This window comes from Globicephala melas, chromosome 3 (genome assembly GCF_963455315.2).
Source record: "Globicephala melas chromosome 3, mGloMel1.2, whole genome shotgun sequence".
Taxonomy (NCBI): domain Eukaryota; kingdom Metazoa; phylum Chordata; class Mammalia; order Artiodactyla; family Delphinidae; genus Globicephala; species Globicephala melas.
The window spans coordinates 55,461,884-55,483,119 of record NC_083316.1 but is presented as its reverse complement, the minus strand read 5'-3'; the positions used below and the strand labels follow the sequence as shown (position 1 = coordinate 55,483,119).

The window sequence follows — 21,236 nt, the reverse complement described above, 5'->3', positions numbered from 1 at the left end:
ATGTCTACATAGAAAGGAAATGAGAAAAACCTAAATTTATGAGTATATATGACTTCAGCATTTGGTACGTGAAATTCTATTTAACCGTTTTGATATGAATAATATAGATATTATTCTGGACAATTATTTCGATTCTTTTGACATTGAATTCTTTTTTGCTCTTTACATATTGAAACTGTTAAATTGGTCTTTCTTTGAAATGTTCTTTACAGCCAGGTCTAAAATTCAGGGGCCCGCCGCCGCCGCCACCCTTCCCGTCATCCTGGCTGCCTCCATTTCCTTCTGGACCACCAGTAAGTGCAAAAGAATTCAGATTAAACTTTGCTTTCATACACAGTTTGGGATTTAGCAGAACATAGTTAGTTCAGAAATGTCACAGCCAGGTTCTGATGGGTAAAAATTCGGACTAAACTTCAGGGTTTTTTTGTTTTTGTTTTTGTTTTTTATTTTTGGCTGCGTTGGGTCTTCGTTGCTGTGCGCGGCTTTCTCTGGTTGTGGTGAGCAGGGGCTACTCTTCATTGCGGTGCCCAGGTTTCTCACTGCGGTGGCTTCTCTTGTTGCGGAGCACGGGCTCTAGGCGTGCGGGCTCAGTAGTTGTGGCTCGCGGGCTCTAGAGCGCAGGAGCAGTTGTGGCACACGGGCTTAGTTGCTCTGCAGCGTGTGGGATCTTCCCTGACCAGGGCTTCAACCCATGTCCCCTGCATTGGCAGGCAGATTCTTAACTACTGCGCCACCAGGGAAGTCCCAGGGTTTTTGTTTTTAATGACCTTCTGCTACCCAGACTCAGTTCTCTTATAGCCCATATTATTCATGCTTCCTTCCCGGCAGCAATATCTCATTCTAAGGGAGATAGCGCCTATCCAAAAGGATTTATTTACACCATACCTTAGGATTAATGTTTTACCCTTCCAGGCATGGTCTGATCACGTAGACTGTCCAGATATCAACAATAGGCAAAATACAAAGACACTTTTTGGCAGACTGCATTGGGGTGGGGGCCGTGCAGATGTTCTAGCCAGAACTTTTACTTGAAAACGCTGTGTGGGTGTTTTTTGAGGAAAACCATAGAAGTATTTATCCTTTGTCTTTTACCTATAGCTTCATAATGGAACAGAAAAATAGGTCTAATGAAAGCAAAATGTTTAAATATTTTATGTGACCTGTTGCCTTTTGATTCTTATTCAATTTAATTTTATTGGTCTCTTGTTGTTGTTACTGGTTGGCTTTCTCCAAATCCCAGATTTTTAAAAAAATTTTAACTAGGAGATGACATGGAATGTAGGGAAAGATACAACTAACATCCAGCATTCTGTACGTAAAATAGGTTTCCAGACCTTATGTTTTTGTCTACTGATTTTAAAGTGTATCTTTTTCCATTTCCAGATAATTCCCCCACCACCTCCTATGTGTCCAGATTCTCTGGATGATGCTGATGCTTTGGGAAGTATGTTAATCTCTTGGTACATGAGTGGTTATCATACTGGTTACTATATGGTAAGTGATCACTCAGCATCTTTCCTGACAGTCACTTTGTGGTTTTGTGACTTTGTTTCGTTTGTGACTAAAAAGTGGTTTCTTATGTTAGGTAGATCCTGAGAGTTGAAAACTATAGGCAGGTTCAGTTCCAGACCACTGCAATGAAGTGAGCATCACAATTAAGCGAGTCATGAATTTTTTGGTTTCCTAGTACGTATAAATGTTATGTTTACACTATACTGTATTCTAGTACGTATGTAATAGCATTATGTCTTAAAAGCAGTGTACATACCTTAATTTTAAAATATTTTATTGCCGAGAAAAGCTAGCTACTATCTGACAACACAGGGTTGCCCCAGCCTTCAATTTGTGCAGAATACAGTATCTGCAAAGTACAATAAAGCAAGGTATGTCTGTACCTTACAGTTTTAAACAATACAGCTATCTAAGGCTAAAATTACTGTTGTATTGTCCCCACTAAGTATAGTTGTAGTGCATTTAAAAATCTTTCATATCATTAGGTTATTTTTATTACAGTTGGCCCTCTGTATCCATGGGTTCCGCATCCATGCATTCAACCAACTGTGAATGTTCGAAGAAAAAAAATTCCAGAAAGTTCCAAAAAAGCAAAACTTGAATTTACTGCATGCTGACAACTATTTACATAGCATTAGATATTATAAGTAACCTAGAGATGATTTAAAGTATATGAGAGGATGTGCATAGGTTACATGCAAGTACTGTGCCATTTTATATAAGGGACTGGAGCATCCGCAGATTATGGTGTTCAGTGGCAGGGCAGGATGGGGGTGTATCCTGGAACTCATTCCCCCCCCATGGCTATCAAGGGACGAATGTGTACATTTTCTAATTTAGTGAAACTTTTTCTAAATTATTTTCTAATCTCATTAGTCTTTCTATTTTGATTTGAAATAAAATGGGTTGTAGGAGAGGGAAAAAGGAAGGATAATACCCCCAACTCCCCTACCCCCCCCCCCAAGTAAAAGGAAAAGAAAGACAAAAAAATAAGTTATTTTTGTGCACAGTGAAAGTCTGGTGTGATAAATGCCAAACTGGACCTTAGGGACTGAGGCTCCAAACTTCTCGTTTTATGCATCTATCTGTTGCAGACATGTTCTATTGTAATTTAGCAGGAAATTTTAAAGTTTTTAAAAAATGAAACTAATATGGCATGCTAAGATTATGATGTGATACTTGAATTTTTAGTTAACTAATATATAAAAGAAACTAAACAACTGACTTGAAGATGTAATTTTATAAGTATATCATCTGTACATTCCTCCACCAATATTCTTACTTTAAAGCTACTCTTCAGCTGTTGTATAATCCTGATATATTTGTACAGTATGATGAAGTTGCACTTTTAATGACCGAAATGTTAATGGAAACTAAATTAATAGTTCGTACTGTGTTTTGAGACCAGTCATCTGATAACTTTCGAAGCTTCCCCCTTCTGCACTTCAAATTTCTCTGCATGTTTTCTGTAAATTATGAAATATAGTTGTTTCTCGGTATCTGCAGGCGATTGGCTCCAGGATCCCTGCAGGTACCAAAATTCGGGGATGCTCACGTCCCTTATAGAAAATGGCATACTACTTGCATATAACCTACACACATCCTCCTGTGTACTTTGAATCATCTTTAGATTACTTATAATACCTAATACAATGTGAATGATATGTAGGTAGTTGCTGGTATGTAGCAAATTAAAGTTTTGCTTTTTGGAACTTTCTGGAATTCCTTTTTTCTAATACTTTTGATCTGCAGTTGGTTGAATCTGCAGATGTGGAATCTGTGGATACAGAAGGCCAACTGTATTTTGAAAAATAATTATATATAAAGTATTGGCATAAGTTATGTTTATTTATTTATTTTTGTGGTACGCGGGCCTCTCACTGCTGTGGCCTCTCCCGTTGCGGAGCACAGGCTCCGGACGCGCAGGCCCAGCGGCCATGGCTCACGGGCGTAGCCGCTCCACGGCATGTGGGATCTTCCCGGACCAGGGCACGAACCCGTGTCCCCTGCATCGGCAGGCGGAGTCTCAACCACTGCGCCACCAGGGAAGCCCAAGTTATGTTTACTTTAAAATTTTTTAGACAGGAAAGGTAGAGGGGGCAAAATTCATCCATAGTTCTAGTACCCAGATGTACCATATTTTGCCTTGTTTTCAGGTTCATATCATGCAAAGGTTCATGGCTTTGTTTGGTTGTTGTTGTTAGTGTAAACTTTTTATTGAAATATGCAGGCAGAAGAGTACACATATCAGAAGTCCACAGATTGATGAATTTTCACAAAGTGATCACATTTGTGTAATCAGTGCTAATATCAAGAAAAAAACCACAATCCTAAAGTTTCCTTTTATCCCCTTCTAGTCATTACCAATCCCTTTCCTAAGGGTAACCCTTTTCCTGACTTATAATGTCATCAAATTTTTTAATTTTGTGAATAGAATCACACATATACTCCTTTATGGCTGGCTTATTTTGCTCAACACTTTGTGAGATTAATCTACATTGTTGTGTGTGGTTGTAGCTGTATTTCATTCCATTGTATACATATACCATAATCTATTTATTCATTTTAACCGTTGACGGACATTTGGTTTGTTTCCAATTTGGGGCTATTAAATATTTTTAATAATTAAGCTTTATTAAGATACAATTTACATGGTATACAGGTCACCCATTTAAAGTGCACAGGTCAGTGGTTTTAGTTTTTATTATATTCACAATTATGTAGCCATCACTATAATCAATTTTATTTCATTTCATTTTGTTTCATTTCATTTTATTTGTTTTTGGTCACACTGCACAGCATGTGGGATCTTAGTTCCCTGACCAGGGATTGAACCTGCGCCCCCTGCATTGGAAGTACAGAGTCTTAACCACTGGACCGCCAGGGAAGTCCCTACAATCAATTTTAGAATAATTTCATTATCTACCCTCCAACCCCAAGAAAATCACATACCCTCATTTTCCCCAACCTCCCAGCAGTAGGCAATGACTAAACTACTTTCTGTCTTCTTTTGGATTTGCCTATTCTGGGCATTTTGAATAAATAGAATCATACTGTATGTGATCTTTTGTGTGTATCCTTTTTCACTCAGCCTAATGTTTTCTAGATCCATCTGTGTTGTAGCATGTATCAGTACTTCATTTTTTATTGCCGAATAATACTCCGTTGTGTATATCACATTTTATCCATTTGGGTTGTTTCCACTTTTTGGCTGTAATGAATAATGCTGCTATGTACATTCGTGTACAAGTTTTTGTGAGGATGTACGTTTTCATTTCTCTTGGGTATATACCTAGGAGTGGAATTGCTGGATCACATGGTATGTGAAGGTTCAGCTTTGGTAGGTAACCAAACCAGAATACAAGTGTGGTGTTGTTGTTTTAATAATTTCAGACTTACAGAAAAGTTGCAAAAGTAGTACAAGAATTTCCATGTGTAGGTTCCCCAAATGTCAACTTTTTACCCCTTTAGGTTTCTCAGTCATTTCATTTTTCCTTCTCTCTCCTCTCTCTTTCTCTGTATCTATCTATATTTTTCCCCCCGAAGCTATTCAGAATCAGTTGCAGATACAGTGCCCCTAGCATTTAAATACACTATGTATTTCCTGAAAGGAAGAACATTCTTTTGTATAATCACCATATAGTTATCAAATCAGGAACTTAAATCAATTAATACTGATACTATGATCTTATCTACTGGCCTTATTCAAATTTTGCCAGTTGTCTTATGAGTGTCCTTTACAACAAAAGAAAGTTGTTTTTTAATCTAGAATTCAGTCCAGGGCCACGTGTTACCTTTTGTTGTCATATCTCTTTAGTCTTATGTGACTGACTTTTTAAATATAGTTTTGTGTCCTCATACCATTTACATTGTTTTGTATCCTTTAAAAATATATATTTGTTAATTACACGTGATAAATGTAAAACCTTGTAAAATTTTCAAAAATTAAAGATGAGACAAAAATTCTGTTGGTGATCAAAGCCATGCCCGTAAATTGGGAGACTGAGATTGACATATGCACACTACTATATATAAAATAGATAACTAATAAGAACCTACTATACAGCACAGGGAACTCTTATTCAATACTCTGTAATGACCTATATAGGAATAGAATCTAAAAAAGTGGATATATGTATAACTGATTCACTTTGCTCTAGAGCAGAAACTAACACAACATTGTAAATCAACTGTACTCCAATAAAAATTAATTAAAAAAAAAAAAAGCCAGGCCCAGTTTCTACCCTTCTCCAGAGGTCACCACTGATATTAGTTTGCCGTATAGCCTATCAAAATCTCTTTCTCTGTGTTCAGGTATATATGAGTGCTCATAAGAAATGTATTGTTTTTATGTTCATCTTTCTATATATAAAGACATTCTGTAAGAGTTTAGTTCAGGATTTCCCTGGCAGTCCAGTGGTTAGGACTCCGTGCTTCCATTGCAGGGAGCACAGGTTCGATCCCTGGTTGGGGAACTAAGATCCCGCATGCCACGTTGTGCAGCCAAAAAAAAAAAAAAAAAAGAAGTTGGCTTTTCTTACTCGTCATTCTGTTGGTGACCAATTTCACTAAATTTACTGACCATTTACTTCAAATATATTCTTTCTAACTTCCCTGGTGATCACATCATTTCTCTCCTCCGCTTCATAGATGAACTTCTTCAAAAAATTATCTCTAGGGGCTTCCCTGATAGCACAGTGGTTGGGAGTCTGCCTGCCGATGCAGGGGACACGGGTTCGTGCCCCAGTCCGGGAAGATCCCACATGCCGCAGAGCGGCTAGGCCCGTGAGCCATGGCTGTTGAGCCTGTGCGTCCGGAGCCTGTGCTCCACAACGGGAGAGGCCACGACAGTGAGAGGCCCGCGTACCACCAAAAAAAAAAAAATTCTCTCTAGTTGTCCTCTTTACTTCCTTATCTCACATTCTCTTCAGGCCTGTCAGGTAGACTTCTGTCTTTCCTACTGTATTGAGATTTTTTTGTTTTTAAAGATTGTTTTTAATTAATTAATGAATTTATTTTGGGCTATGTTGGGTCTTCGTTGCTACGTCTGGGCTTTCTCTAGTTGCAGTGAGCGGGGTCTACTCTTCGTTGTGGTGCGTGGCTTCCCATTGCGGTGGCTTCTCTTGTTGCGGAGCCCAGGCTCTAGGCACGCGGGCTTCAGTAGTTGTGGTGGGCGGGCTTAGTTGCTCCACAGCATGTGGGATCTTCCCAGACCAGGGCTCGAACCCATGTCCCCTGCACTGGCAGGTGGATTCTTAACCACTGTGCCACCAGGGAAGCCCTGTATTGAGATTTTACCTCCAGATTGCTGACTCAGTCAGTTCTCTGCTTTATGTCTCTTACCTCTCAGCAACATTTTAATATATTTGACTACACTTTTGAAAGACTTTTTTCTCCTGCCTTTGGTAACACGTTTTAATCTACTAGTCATTACCTTCTTCCTTGGCTGCTCCTTTTAGACTTCTTTAACAGCTTTTCCTCCTCTACCCAATATCTTTGTGGATTTCTTATGCGCAACCCATAGCCCTCTCTTCTCTAACTATAAACTCTCACTAGGTGACCTCATCTGCTCTAGGACTTAAAATGGCATGTCTGTACTGGAAGTTCTCAGATGTCTAGCTCTGAATTTGAGACTTGTTTATCCAACTGCCTATTTTCCCTCACCACATGGATGTCTGTTAGGTACATCTCAAACCAAATATAGCCAAAACTGAACTGTTAGTGTTATTTCATACACCTCTATTCCCACAGCCTTTCCATCTCAGTAAGCAGTAACATTGATGCACTAGCAATACCAGTTTCTCAAGCCACAAATGTGGAGTTAGCGTTGATTGATTCCTCACTTTCCTTCACTTTTTTTTTTTTTAAACATCTTTATTGGGGTATAATTGCTTTACAATGGTGTGTTAGTTTCTGCTTTATAACAAAGTGAATCAGTTATACATATACATATGTTCCCATATCTCTTCCCTCTTGCGTCTCCCTCCCTCCCACCCTCCCTATCCCACCCCTCCAGGCGGTCACAAAGCACCGAGCCGATATCCCTGTGCCATGCGGCTGCTTCCCACTAGCTATCTACCTTACGTTTGTTAGTGTGTATATGTCCATGACTCTCTCTCGCCCTGTCACAGCTCACCCTTCCCCCTCCCCATATCCTCAAGTCCTTCTCCAGTAGGTCTGTGTCTTTATTCCTGTCTTACCCCTAGGTTCTTCATGACATTTTTTTTTCTTAAATTCCATATATATGTGTTAGCATACGGTATTTGTCTTTTTCTTTCTGACTTACTTCACTCTGTATGACAGACTCTAGGTCTATCCACCTCATTACAAATAGCTCAATTTCGTTTCTTTTTATGGCTGAGTAATATTCCATTGTATATATGTGCTACATCTTCTTTATCCATTCATCTGATGATGGGCACTTAGGTTGTTTCCATCTCCGGGCTATTGTGAATAGAGCTGCAATGAACATTTTGGTACATGACTCTTTTTGAATTTTGGTTTTCTCAGGGTATATGCCCAGTAGTGGGATTGCTGGGTCATATGGTAGTTCTATCTGTAGTTTTTTAAGGAACCTCCATACTGTTCTCCATAGTGGCTGAACCAATTCACATTCCCACCAGCAGTGCAAGAGTGTTCCCTTTTCTCCACACCCTCTCCAGCATTTATTATTTCTAGATTTTTTGATGATGGCCATTCTGACTGGTGTGAGATGATATCTCATTGTAGTTTTGATTTGCATTTCTCTTATGATTAGTGATGTTGAGCATCCTTTCATGTGTTTGTTGGCAGTCTGTATATCTTCTTTGGAGAAATGTCTATTTAGGTCTTCTGCCCATTTTTGGATTGGGTTGTTTGTTTTTTTGTTATTGAGCTGCATGAGCTGCTTGTAAATTTTGGAGATTAATCCTTTGCCAGTTGCTTCATTTGCAAATATTTTCTCCCATTCTGAGGGTTGTCTTTTGGTCTTGTTTATGGTTTCCTTTGCTGTGCAAAAGCTTTGAAGTTTCATTAGGTCCCATTTGTTTATTTTTGTTTTTATTTCCATTTCTCTAGGAGTTGGGTCAGAAAGGATCTTGCTGTGATTTATGTCATAGAGTGTTCTGCCTATGTTTTCCTCTAAGAGTTTGATAGTTTCTGGCCTTACATTTAGGTCTTTAATCCATTTTGAGCTTATTTTTGTGTATGGTGTTAGGGAGTGATCTAATCTCATACTTTTACATGTATCTGTCCAGTTTTCCCAGTACCACTTATTGAAGAGGCTGTCCTTTCTCCACTGTACATTCCTGCCACCTTTATCAAAGATAAGGTGTCCATATGTGCGTGGGTTTACCTCTGGGCTTTCTATCCTGTTCCATTGATCTATCTTTCTGTTTTTGTGCCAGTACCATACTGTCTTGATTACTGTAGCTTTGTAGTATAGTCCGAAGTCAGGGAGCCTGATTCCTCCCGCTCCATTTTTCGTTCTCAAGATTGCTTTGGCTACTCAGGGTCTTTTGTGTTTCCATACAAATTGGGAAATTTTTTGTTCTAGTTCTGTGAAAAATGCCAGTGGTAGTTTGATAGGGATTGCATTGAATCTATTCCTTCACTTTTTATAACCAATTTGTAAGAAAGTTCTGTTGACCATTTCCATACAGATCCTGAATCAATGCACTTTGATTTCTCTCCACTAATACCCATTCAATTACTATCATCTCTTTTTTTAACCGAGATATATTGGCTAAAAGTTCGTTCAGGTCCCCATTTCTTTTAATTGCATGGATGTACCACATTGTGCTTATCCATTCATCAGTTGATGGACATTTGGGTTGTCTCATCTTTTTGGCTACAATGAATAATTCTGTTATCACCATTTGTGTATAAAATTTTGTATGGATGTATATTTTCAGTTTTCTTCGATATATATTTAGGTGTAGAATTGCTGGTTCAAAAGATCGCTGTAGCGGAACCATGGTCAGGGAGCTAAGATCCCACATGCCTCTCAGCTAAAAAAACAAAACATAAAACAGAAGCGATATTGTAACAAATTCAATAAAGACTTTTAAAAAATGGTACACATTAAAAAAAAGTCTTTAAAGAATAAATAAGTAAATAAATAAAGTGACTGCACCATTTTATTATAACCACCAGCGATGTGTGAGGGTTCCTATTTCTCCACATCGTCACCAACACTTACTATTGTCTCCTTGTTTGATTATAGCCATCCTAGTGGGTATGAAGTGATAACGTTATAATGGTTTTGATTTGCATTTCCCTAATGACTAAACGATGTTGAGCATCTTTTCATGTGCTTGTTGGCCATTTATATATCTTTTTTGGAGAACTGTCTATTCACATCCTTTGCCTATTTTTTAAATAGGTTATTTGTCTTTTTGTTGATGAGTTGTAATAGCTCTTTATATATTCTGGATAAGACATCATTATCTCTTACCTTACTGCAGCAGATCCCAAGTATTCTTTTTGCTTATGAAATTTCATGTCCCATCCTGCCAAATCCATTCTGAATACAGCAGCTAGAGTGATATTTTATTTTTTCAAATATTTATTTATTTATTTGCATGGGGTCTTAGTTGCACCATGCGAGATCTTTAGTTGCACCATGCAGACTTCTTAGTTGTGGCATGTGGACTCTTAATTGCAGCATGCATGCAGGATCTAGTTCCCCGACCAGGGATCGAACCTGGGCATTGGGTGCATAGAGTCTTACACACTGGACCACCAGGGAAGTTCCTCCACACTCTTCTTACTCAGTACACTCCTGCAACACTGGCCTCTTTTCTTGCTCATGTCTGGATTTATACCTTCTTCTGGGCCTTTGCACTCATTATTCTTTAGTCTGGAAAGCTGTTATCCTGTATTTCACTTGTCTGGCTTGTTGCTCAGATCTCAACTGAAGTTTCATCTTCCTGATTAAACTAGAAGTGATCCGCCCTCATTCTCTATTATATCACCCCACTTAGATTCTCTGTGTGGCATTTATCGTTCTTGGTATGATTTTCTTTACCTGTTTATCTGTCTCCTTCCAGTAGAATGTTGAGCTCCACGGGAGCAGGGACCTTGTCTGTCTTATAACCTTGGATCTTTAGCATCTGGAATAGTGCCTGGTTCATAGTAAGTCTGGTTCAGAATAAGTTCATCATTTGCTAAATGTTGAACATTAGCAAGTTTTTCCTCTGGTAATTAGATAACCATTCTTATATATAAAGCTTCTTGCAGATTATTTCCTTATGACATCTGGAAGTATCATTATTGGGTCAAAAAGTATAAACATTTTATTTTAGTATAGTTTTTAAACATTTTAGTAGCTTTTGATACTGTTGACTGCCTTTCCACAATTCTTTCCATGTGTATTGCCACTGGCGCAACTTGAAAATGTTTGTTTTACCACAGCCTTAAATAGTTATACACCTTATTGCTTTCTTCTTTGATAACTCTAGCAGCAGTTAAAAAATATGAATGTTCTAACGTGTCAGAATATATTTGATTTGAAGGATGACCTGGATGAAAATTAAAGTTGGTTAATTGTACTCATAAACATTCATATTTCACATACTTGATTGTACTGTTATTAAAACCTAGCAGAGGGCTTCCCCGGTGGCGCAGTGGTTGAGAGTCCGCCTGCCGATGCAGGGGACACGGGTTCATGCCCCCGTCCGGGAAGATCCCACATGCCACGGAGCGGCTGGGCCCGTGAGCCATGGCCGCTGAGCCTGCGCGTCCGGAGCCTGTGCTCCGCAACGAGAGAGGCCACAACAGTGAGAGGCCCGCGTACCGCAGAAAAAAAAAAAAAAAAAAAAAAACCTAGCAGATTTTCAACAGACTTTGAACTCTGGTCCTAACCAACAAAATGCAGATGTTTCTGTTTCTTTTGTGAGTTCAAGCACCAGTTCCTAGGAAAGCAGCCTTGTCCAGTACATATGCCACAAATTCAGGGCTAAGCTATGATTAACTTGTTCCAGAGAAATGATCTTTACTTTTTGCAGTATTATTTGTCTATCTGCATAAATTAAAATATAAACCTATGTTCATATTCAGAAGTGTAAACAAATTGCCATTTCCTAGATCTTGCATTTTTGTCTCTTGGAAATTTTTACCATTAAAAAGAAGCAGCTACTGTTCATTGTCGTGTTTTCCAATAGCTTATGTGTGTTTTAGAGAGTGTTGCCTTCAGGTAGCGATTCTTAGCCATTGCTCCACAGAAGCATACACGATTGACAACTTTTCCATTACTAACCTGTTCCCATGAGAGCAGCCAGACAGGATTTGGGTCTAGCTCTTAACCTATACATTTTTCTTTTTCTAGAAATCCTAACAGAATGCAGATGAATGAGAGTAATGTTATTGAAATAACATAGCACAGGCTCTAACTTTGGTACTTATTAGTAACAAATCCCTTTTAATATATCTTGTGGCCTCAAAGATATAGATTAATGGTGAAGTCGAAAGCTAGTATATATGTAGGGAAAGATAGAAGGTATTGAGGCCAGAAGGGAGAAGAGAGGAGTAGGACATTTGTGCTAAGTATGACCAGGAAAAACAGTAAATATTTGAGTCTTGATTTTTTTTTTTGAACTTCTAAAATATTTTTGTCTAGTGAGTACTGGTTTTTAATGGTTTTATTTTAATAAATGAGTGTGACACATTATATATTATATTTGACAGAAAATAAGATATAAGTTGGCTCAGGAACATCTTCAGACTTAGTGAAAGAAGAAAACTTTCTTAATTGCAGCCTAATAATTGTTTACTTTGGAGTCACTTTTAAAGTACATTTGAAGGCTGTAAATTTATTTTCTGATGATATTTTGTTAAAGAGAATTAATGAAATGTCTTATGTGAAACAAAATGTTCACTTCTGTATAAAATGTGTGTTCTTTTTTTTTTTAAACATCTTTATTGGAATATAATTGCTTTACAATGTTGTGTTAGTTTCTGCTGTATAACAAAGTGAATCAGCTATATGTATAATGTATCCCCATATCCCCTCCCTCTTGCGTCTCCCTCCCACCCTCCCTATCCCTTAGGTTGTCACAAAGCACCAAGCTGATCTCCCTGTGCGATGCAGCTGCTTCCCACTAGCTAGCTGTTTTACACTTGGTAGTGTATATATGTCAATGCTACTCTCTCACTTTGTCCCAGCTTACCCTTCCCCCCCCCCGTGTCTTCAAGTCCATTCTCTGTGTCTGCGTCTTTATTCCTGTCCTGCCCTTAAGTTCATCAGAACCACTTTTTCTTTTTTTTTTAGATTCCTCATATATGTGTTAGCATACGGTATTTGTTTTTCTCTTTCTGACTTACTTCACTCTGTATGACAGACTCTGTGTCCATCCACCTCACTACAAATAACTCAATTTCTTTTTATGGCTGAGTAATATTACACTGTATATATGTGCCACATCTTCTTTATGCATTCATCTGTCGATGGACACTTAGGTTGCTTCCATGTCCTGGCTATTGTAAATAGTGCTGCAATGAACATTGTGGTACATGACTCCTTTTGAATTATGGTTTTCTCAGGGTGGGATTGCTGGGTCATATGGTAATTCTATTTTTAGTTTTTTAAGGAACCTCCATACTGTTCTGCATAGTGGCTGTATCAATGTACATTCCCACCAACAGTGCAAGAGGGTTCCCTTTTCTCCACACCCTCTCCAGCATTTACTGTTTGTAGATTTTTTGATGATGGACATTCTGACCTATGTGAGGTGATACCTCATTGTAGTTTTGATTTGCATTTCTCTAATGATTAGTGATGTTGAACATCCTTTCATGTGTTTATTGGCAATCTATATATCTTCTTTGGAGAAATGTCTATTTAGATCTTCTGCCCATTTTTGGATTGGGTTGTTTGTTTTTTTGATATTGAGCTGCATGAGCTGCTTGTATATTTTGGAGATTAATCCTTTGTCAGTTGCTTCATTTGCAAATATTTTCTCCCGTGTTCTATGCTTCTAAATGCCTTTATTTTCCTTACAGGGTTTCAAACAAAGTCATAAAGAAAGAAGGCACTCACATTTCAATTAAGGAGTAAGTCTACCATCATTATAAAAGAGAATGTTACTTTTTTATAAATTTTGTAGTTTGTAGAAAATATATGTTTAAAAATTAAAATATTGAAAAGTAGAAAAGTTAATGTAAAACAATATTAAAGACATTTTGATGCAAAAACTATTTGATAAAATATTGATCTAAATCCCCTCTAGAATTCTTATGATGTCAAAGTATCATCTCAGCAAATACTTGTTGGTTGGTTGTATTGAAAGGAAAACATACCTTTATAATAAAGAGATCCTTAGAATCAGAGATGAAATTTTGCGTCACTGTAATCAGACAGTCAGACTTCCTTTTTCATTTGAGATGCAGTATGAAATACACTGTATTACCTATGAAGTGTTATGGTCAAAAAAGTTTAAGTGGAATTTAAACAAACCTTTAGGATCTACTTTCCCATTTATCAGAAATACTGGGGATAGAGCAACAAGTTAAATGACACCACAAAAGAAATGATCAGACAGGTCCAGAACGTGGCATGTTGTAGAAGATAACTGGCCTCCTTTCTTCAAAAATTCAGTGTCATGAAAGAAAAAATGACATGGAGTAGGTAACTATTCCAGATTAAAAGTGACTTGAGATATAACAGCCAAATACAATGTGGCATCCTTCATTATTCATTAGACCCTGGTTTTGAAAAGCGATTTGTAAGAGACTTGGGGGTTGAGGAAATTTGAATATAGACTGGATTTTAAATGATATTAGATAACTATTGCTAATTTTATGAGCTGTGATAAGGGTGTTGTAGTTTCTGGAAGAAGGTCTTTAAATTTGCATACTGAAGTATTTAGAAGTGAAGTGTTACAGTGTTTGTAATACATTTCTAAATGATTTAGCAAAATGTATATATGTGTGTGCATGAAGCATATATGGCTGTTATTGAATCTCAGTGGTGTTCATATGGATGTTCATTGTACTATTTTTTTCTATTTTCTGTGTGTTTGAAAAGTACATAAGAAAAGTGTTCAGTATTTTTAACTAAATTAGTAAAATCTATGTGTCTATTGTATTCCCTTTTTACATATTATTTTACACTTTTGGTCCATATTCATCCATATTTTGATGTTTGTCATCAGTATTTTGTGCATGTCTGTGTGTATATATATCCCCACTTAATATCACATTTTTAATGTTTTTATGTATTCTTTCTATCAGCTTGTTTGCCTGTATGTTATGCCACTCTTCCTTTAGTTCAGTAGCTTTTGGCATTCTCAATAACATTAGTAACTACCTTCTTATATGTAGTACTCGGTTCTATTCTGTCACAGCATTAGGGTAACTTTCTGTGTTGTGACTATTTAATAAAAGGTTGTGGACATTATGATTCTTAGTGGATGTTTCCATGTTGCCTTGAAAAGCAAATTTTGAAAAACATCTTTTCAAAATCTATGCATTCCTGGGAGGGACATTTTTTAAATTATATAAATCCTCACATTTAAAAGTATAGTTACCTGTATTTCATTCTTCGATTAAAGTCAGTTTTATTCAATTGAAGTTCTTCAGCTAGGTTATTCAGCTAAGTCTAAAGAGATGAATAGAAAAACTAGGCAGGGGATGAAGTGGGCTGAAGTATTCCAGGCAGAGAATGCACAAGCTAGAAGCATTAGGGCAGTGTGTTTCAAGGCCTAAGGCTGGCCCAAATGTCATACCACTGTTATCCGTTCTCCATCCATGTAAGTTCCCCTCTTTGCATCTGTTCTCTGCTTATTTCTATTACATAGCTTTTCACAGTATAATATCTTTATTGTTTATATATCTGTCTTTCCTCTGTCATTAGAGGCAAGGCACTACATCTCATTCTTCATCATGTCTACAGTATCTGGCATGGTTTTTTGAAGTCTAGAATGGGCTTAGAGCACAGATTGGAGGGAATGTCAAAGAAGAGAGAAAATGAAGTCAAAACAGCTTGTTTTCTGGCTTTCACTATAGTAATTGTCCTTGTGGTTATGAAGAATCCTAGATGGAAAATTCCATGGTCTGTACCTATATTCAGAAGATAGGCAAATAGAAGGTGAGATGCCATAATTGAAGAGTACCTTCATTAAGGGATCAGCCAGAGATTACTTTATCTGAGTCATGTTGTAAGTTTAGCTTTTCTGTATGGTTGCCATTAACAGAAATAAACTACAGGGTTAATGGTTATGAACGTAAGTTATGTGTTGTTTGAAGCTCTTGGTGAATGGAAAACTATGAATTCAATTCAGAAATAAAATTCTGAAAGTTTAACCAGAGCAACTTCTGCTTCTGCAGAAATCCATGTTTATATACTGCAATCAGTAGAAGACATTCAGTATTCAGGTATTTCACAAAATACTTGGTGTTTTATCATTTTTGTGTATGAATTGTGGCCTTGCAAGAGGATTCAAGAACATTTTTACATCGCTCTCATTTTTTTTTCCAAATACTTTTTTTGAGGTTAATTTATATACAGTAAAATGCACAGATTGGGACTTCCCTGGTGGCGCAGTGGTTAAGAATCTGCCAGCCAATGCAGGGGACACGGGTTCAAGCCCTGGTTGGGGAAGATCCCACATACCGCGGAGCAGCTAAGCCCGTGTGCCACAACTACTGAGCCTGCACTCTAGAGCCCGCATGCCACAACTACTGAAGCCCGCGCTCCTAGAGCCCGTGCTCCACAAGAGAAGACACCGCAATGAGAAGCCCACGCACCGCAACGAAGAGTAGCCCCAGCTCACCTCAACTAGAGAAAAGCCTGCACGCAGCAATGAAGACCCAATGCAGCCAAAAATTAAATAAATAAATAAACTTTTTTTTAAAATGCACAGATTTAAAGTGAAGAGTTTGATCAGTTTTGAGAAGGTATATCATTGTTACTACATCAAGATAAAAGAACATTTCCCTCAGTCCAGAAGTTCCTTTGTACCCCTTTCTAGTCATTCACCACACTTACCTATCCTGGCAATCACCATTCTGACCTCTATGAACAAAGATTAGTTTTACTTAGTTTAGAACTGTAATCATACAGTATGTTCTCTTTTGCACAGGATTGTTTTAAATTCTTATTACTTGTGGGTTCAGCTATTGTCCTGAGATTATATATGTAACATATTTTGAAGACACCAAGTAATATAGTTGGAGAAGCTTTTGGAGAAACTAATTTCTTTTCTTTCTTTTTTTTTTTTTATTTTTTTAAATGGAAGTATAGTTGGATTTACAGTGTGTTAGGTGTACAGCAAAGTGATTTCAGTTATACATATACATGTATGTATACCCATTCTTTTTCAGATTCTTTTCCATTATATATTATTATAAGATATTGAATATAGTTCCCAGTGCTATACAGTAGGTCCTTGTTGTTTATCTATTTTATATGTAATAGTGTGTATCTGTTAATCCCAAATTCCAAACTTATCCCTGTTTCCCCTTTCCTTTTTGGTAACCATGTTTGTTTTCTATGTGAGTCTATTTCTATTTTGTAAATAAGTTCATTTTTTTAGATTCCACATCTAAGTCATATCATATGATGTTTGTCTTTCTCTGTCTGACTTACTTCACTCAGTATGATAATCTCTGCGTCCACCCATGTTGCTGCAAATGGCATTACTTCATTCTTTTTAATGCCTGAGTAATATTCCATTGTATATGTATATACCACATCTTCTCTATCCATTCATCTTTCAATAGACATTTAGGTTGCTTCCATGTCTTGGCTATTGTAAATAGTGCTGCTATGAACATTGGGGTGCATGTATCTTTTCAAATTAGAGCTTTCTCTAGATATATGCCCAGGAGTGGGATTACTGGATCATATGGTAGCTCTATTTTTAGTTTTTTAAGGAACCTCCATACTGTAGGAGAAAGTAATTTTCTGAGCTTCGAAGTTCTGATCCTTTCATTACTAGTTATTGTGACACATAAATTGACCTTTTATATTTTAAAATGGCATATAATTTAGGGTTGAGCTGCATTCTACTTTAAATAAAACTTGGTTTCTAGGCAGAAGAAGAAAGATGTGAAGCAGTGAACCTGAATATTAATGAGTCTTTGTGTTTAGATAAATACTTCTGGTTAATCTTATTTTTTATATATATATATATAAAAGATAGCATAGCTACCTTGTTTGATACCAGTCAGTTGTTAGTTAGGGGAGCAGGGATTTGATTTGAAATTTGTTTGCTTACGAACTTCATGTTTTTTCCAGTTAAGCTGCTGATCTGGAAAGTTGTACATTGTTTGGTAAAATTTGGACTCTCTAGTTTCCCTACTCTTGCCATTACCTGTAGGTAGAATTTTGACTTCTAGGATATGGTTCATTTTACTTTTACTGTAAAATTTATAATAAACATTTAAATTAAATTTGTAAAAAAAAAATCTTACTTTATAGAACCTGGTTTCAGTAGACTCTTAGCTCTGTGTTAGTTGGGTTTTTATTGTAAAGGAAACTAGAAACTGTCACATCATATTTTTCTTCCTTTACAAGTAATAATAGCTATATTTTTTGAATGATTACTGTGTGTTGCTAGACATTGTTATTTCATTGAATCTTTTTTTTAAAAAATAAATTTATTTATTTATTTATGGCTGTGTTGGGTCTTTGTTGCTGCTCACGGGCTTTCTCTAGTTGCAGAGAGCAGGGGCTACTCTTCATTGCAGTGCGTGGGCTTCTCATTTCAGTGGCTTCTCTTGTTGCAGAGCACGGGCTCTAGGTGTGCAGGCTTCAGTAGTTGTGGCACGTGGACTCAGTCACCCCGCGGCATGTAGGATCTTCCCGGGTCAGGGATCAAGCCCATGTCCCCTGAATTGACAGGCGGATTCTTAACCACTGCACCACCAGGGCAGTCCCTCATTGAATCTTAATAGCACTCTCAAGTTAGTTACTATTATTATTCCCAAATGACTTGCTTTGGACCACATAGTAAGTGGTAGAACTCTGTGTGACTTCAGAACTCTCTCCAGCTCTCAGCCCCCCAGCAACTGCTTCTGCCCGGCTCTGTGGAGTCTTGTCCTACACGTGCATAATTTAGGATTTGGGCAAGGACCTAAGTGGGAATCCTACACAGATTTTTGGGGCTCCTTCTCTTTAAGTCCCTCCTCTCTAGACCTTACCTCCTCAAATTCCATCTGCCTTATTCCAGAGCCTAGACTCCAATCCCTGTTTCTTCCCCCCACCCAGGAAGAACAGTACTCTCTACTCAGGCTCCACCTTTCATGCTGCAGTTTGGAAATTGTGTCCAGCCAAAGAGGGTGAATGCAAAGCTCACCTGTTTCCCTTTCTCAAGAATCTCACCCTGTGCTCTCTGTTGCCCAATGTCTGGAAACAGTTGCATCATAAATTGTGCCCAGTTTTTTTTTTTTTTTTTTTTTTTTTTGTGTGTGGTACGTGGGCCTCTCACTGTTGTGGCCTCTCCCGTTGCTGAGCACAGGCTCCGGACGCGCAGGCCCAGCGACCATGGCTCACGGGCCCAGCCGCTCCGCGGCATGTGGGATCTTCCCGGACCGGGGCACGAACCCGCGTCCCCTGCATCGGCAGGCGGACTCTCCGCCACTGCGCCACCAGGGAAGCCCTGTGCCCAGTTTTATAACCTATCACAGGAAAACAAGTACACTACCAACTATTCCTCCTATTTTTAAACAGACATTTTATCATTTTTTTGAATACTTGGTTGGATGGCACAATTCATTGCATCACCTTTTCATTTTGAAAGATTAATCTGTTGTGATGGTTAAAACAAAATGTGCTAAACAATGATATTACACCCTATCTCTCAAGTACATAAGGTTCATATGTCAGATTTGGGGTTATTGGTATGTGTGTGTATGTGTGTGTGTGTGTATGTGTATATATATATATACTTCTCTATGACAGTAGTAGGTCTATTTTGGGCTTTTTTTGTTAAACTGTAGTTCCATAGAATTATTTCTGTGAATTGTTGATTAGTTTCATGTATTGGGCCTCGGAATCTAATTACTGCTGTAGATTATCATGTGTTGTCATATTGCTTCCCCAAAAGAATAAATAGTTACTAAAGCCCTCATCCTTTACACTTATCGTAATTAGAGTATCTACTTGTTATAGTTTATTTAAATTATTTCTCCATTGTTATTCATTTATAAAATAAAAGTTCTAAAATAGTTTGAATCGGTTTTTGAACATTATTCAGTTTATTCTTTTAATTCTTTTTTTGTGTGTGTTTTTCTTAAACTACATTGTTTGTTATGTATAGCAATCTGATAGGGAAATATATTTAAATGAAAAAGTAAGATGCAGAACTGTGTGTATTTTGCTTCCTGCCATTTGTGTAAATATACGTTTACATATATGCATGTGTGTGCATTGATTATCATCTCATGGCAATAGTCTAGTTACTACTGAAGAGGGACTAGAAGACACAGGGATGTGAGGGAAACTTCACAGTATACCTTTTTGTATTTTTTCTTCTTTTGTGCTGTGTACATTTACTGACAGTAAAAAAATAAATATGTAATTAAGTTAAACTTGGTAAGATATTGATATATCATCTTACTCCTTAAAATTTTTTTCTTAATTTTTTTTATTGAAGTATAGTTGATTTGCAGTGTTGTGTTAATTTCTGCTATACAGCAAAGTTATACATACAGTCTTTTTCTTTTATTTTCCATTATGGTCTATCATAGGATACTGAATATAGTTCCCTGTGCTATACAGTAGGACCTTGTTGTGTATCCATTCTATATATAAAAGCTTACATCTGTTAACCCCAACCTCCCACTCCATCCCTCCCCCAGCCCCTTCCCCCTTGGCAACCACCAGTCTGTTTCTATATCCGTGATTCTGTTTCTGTTTCATAGATAGGTTCATTTGTGTCATACAGGAAGTCCCCTACATATGAACCTTCAGGTTGCAAACTTTCAAAGATGTGAATGTGCCCCTCTATGCCAGCTGCTGTAGTGTACTACTGTGCTTTTCAAGGTACTATACTGTAAGATTAAAAATGTTTTATTTGGGGGGACTTCCCTGGTGGCGCAGTGGTTAAGCATCTGCCTGCCAATGCAGGGGACATAGGTTCTAGCCCTGGTCCAGGAAGATCCCACATGCCGCGGAGCAACTAAGCCCATGCGCCACAACTACTGAGCCTGTGCTCTAGAGCCTGCGAGCCACAACTACTAAGCCTGCGCACCACAACTGTTGAGCCCACGTGCCACAACTACTGAAGCCTGTGTGCCTAGAGCCTGTGCTCCACAACAAGAGAAGCCACCGCAATGAGAAGCCCGCACACCACAATGAAGAGTAGCCCCCGCTTGCTGCAACTAGAGAAAGCCCGCGTGCAGCAACGAAGACCCAACACAGCCATACATACATACATACATACATAAAAATATTTTTTTAAGTTTTATTTTTTGTTCTTGTTTGTTTTTTATGTATAATTTGTGTGAAAAGTATTATAAACCTATTACAGTACAGTACTATGTAGCCAATTGTGTTAGTTGGGTACCTAGGCTAACTTTGTTGGACTTACAAACAAATTGGACTTACGAACGCGCTCTTGGAACAGAGCTCATTTGTTATGCAGGGAGGGGGCTTACTGTATTTTAGATTCCACATATAAGTGATATCATATGGTATTTGTCTTTCTCTGTCTTACTTCACTCAGTATGGTACTCTCTAGCTCCTTACATGTTGCTGCAAATGGCATGATTTCATTCTTTTTAATGGCTGAGTAATATTCCAT

At 37.8% G+C, this 21,236-nt stretch overlaps 1 protein-coding gene across 2 annotated transcripts in view; it reads left to right on the top strand.

Annotated features, from left to right (window-relative positions):
- SMN2 (survival of motor neuron 2, centromeric) overlaps positions 1 to 21,236 on the top strand; it is a 46,453-nt gene that overhangs the window by 18,958 nt on the left and 6,259 nt on the right. For both annotated transcript variants that reach the window (XM_070045148.1, XM_030845117.3), the window contains exons 6-8: positions 213 to 293; positions 1,384 to 1,494; positions 13,492 to 13,542. In XM_070045148.1, coding sequence (XP_069901249.1) covers positions 213 to 293; positions 1,384 to 1,494; positions 13,492 to 13,539 — 240 coding nt within the window. In that variant the 3' untranslated portion in view covers positions 13,540 to 13,542. The remainder of the gene's footprint in view (positions 1 to 212; positions 294 to 1,383; positions 1,495 to 13,491; positions 13,543 to 21,236) is intronic.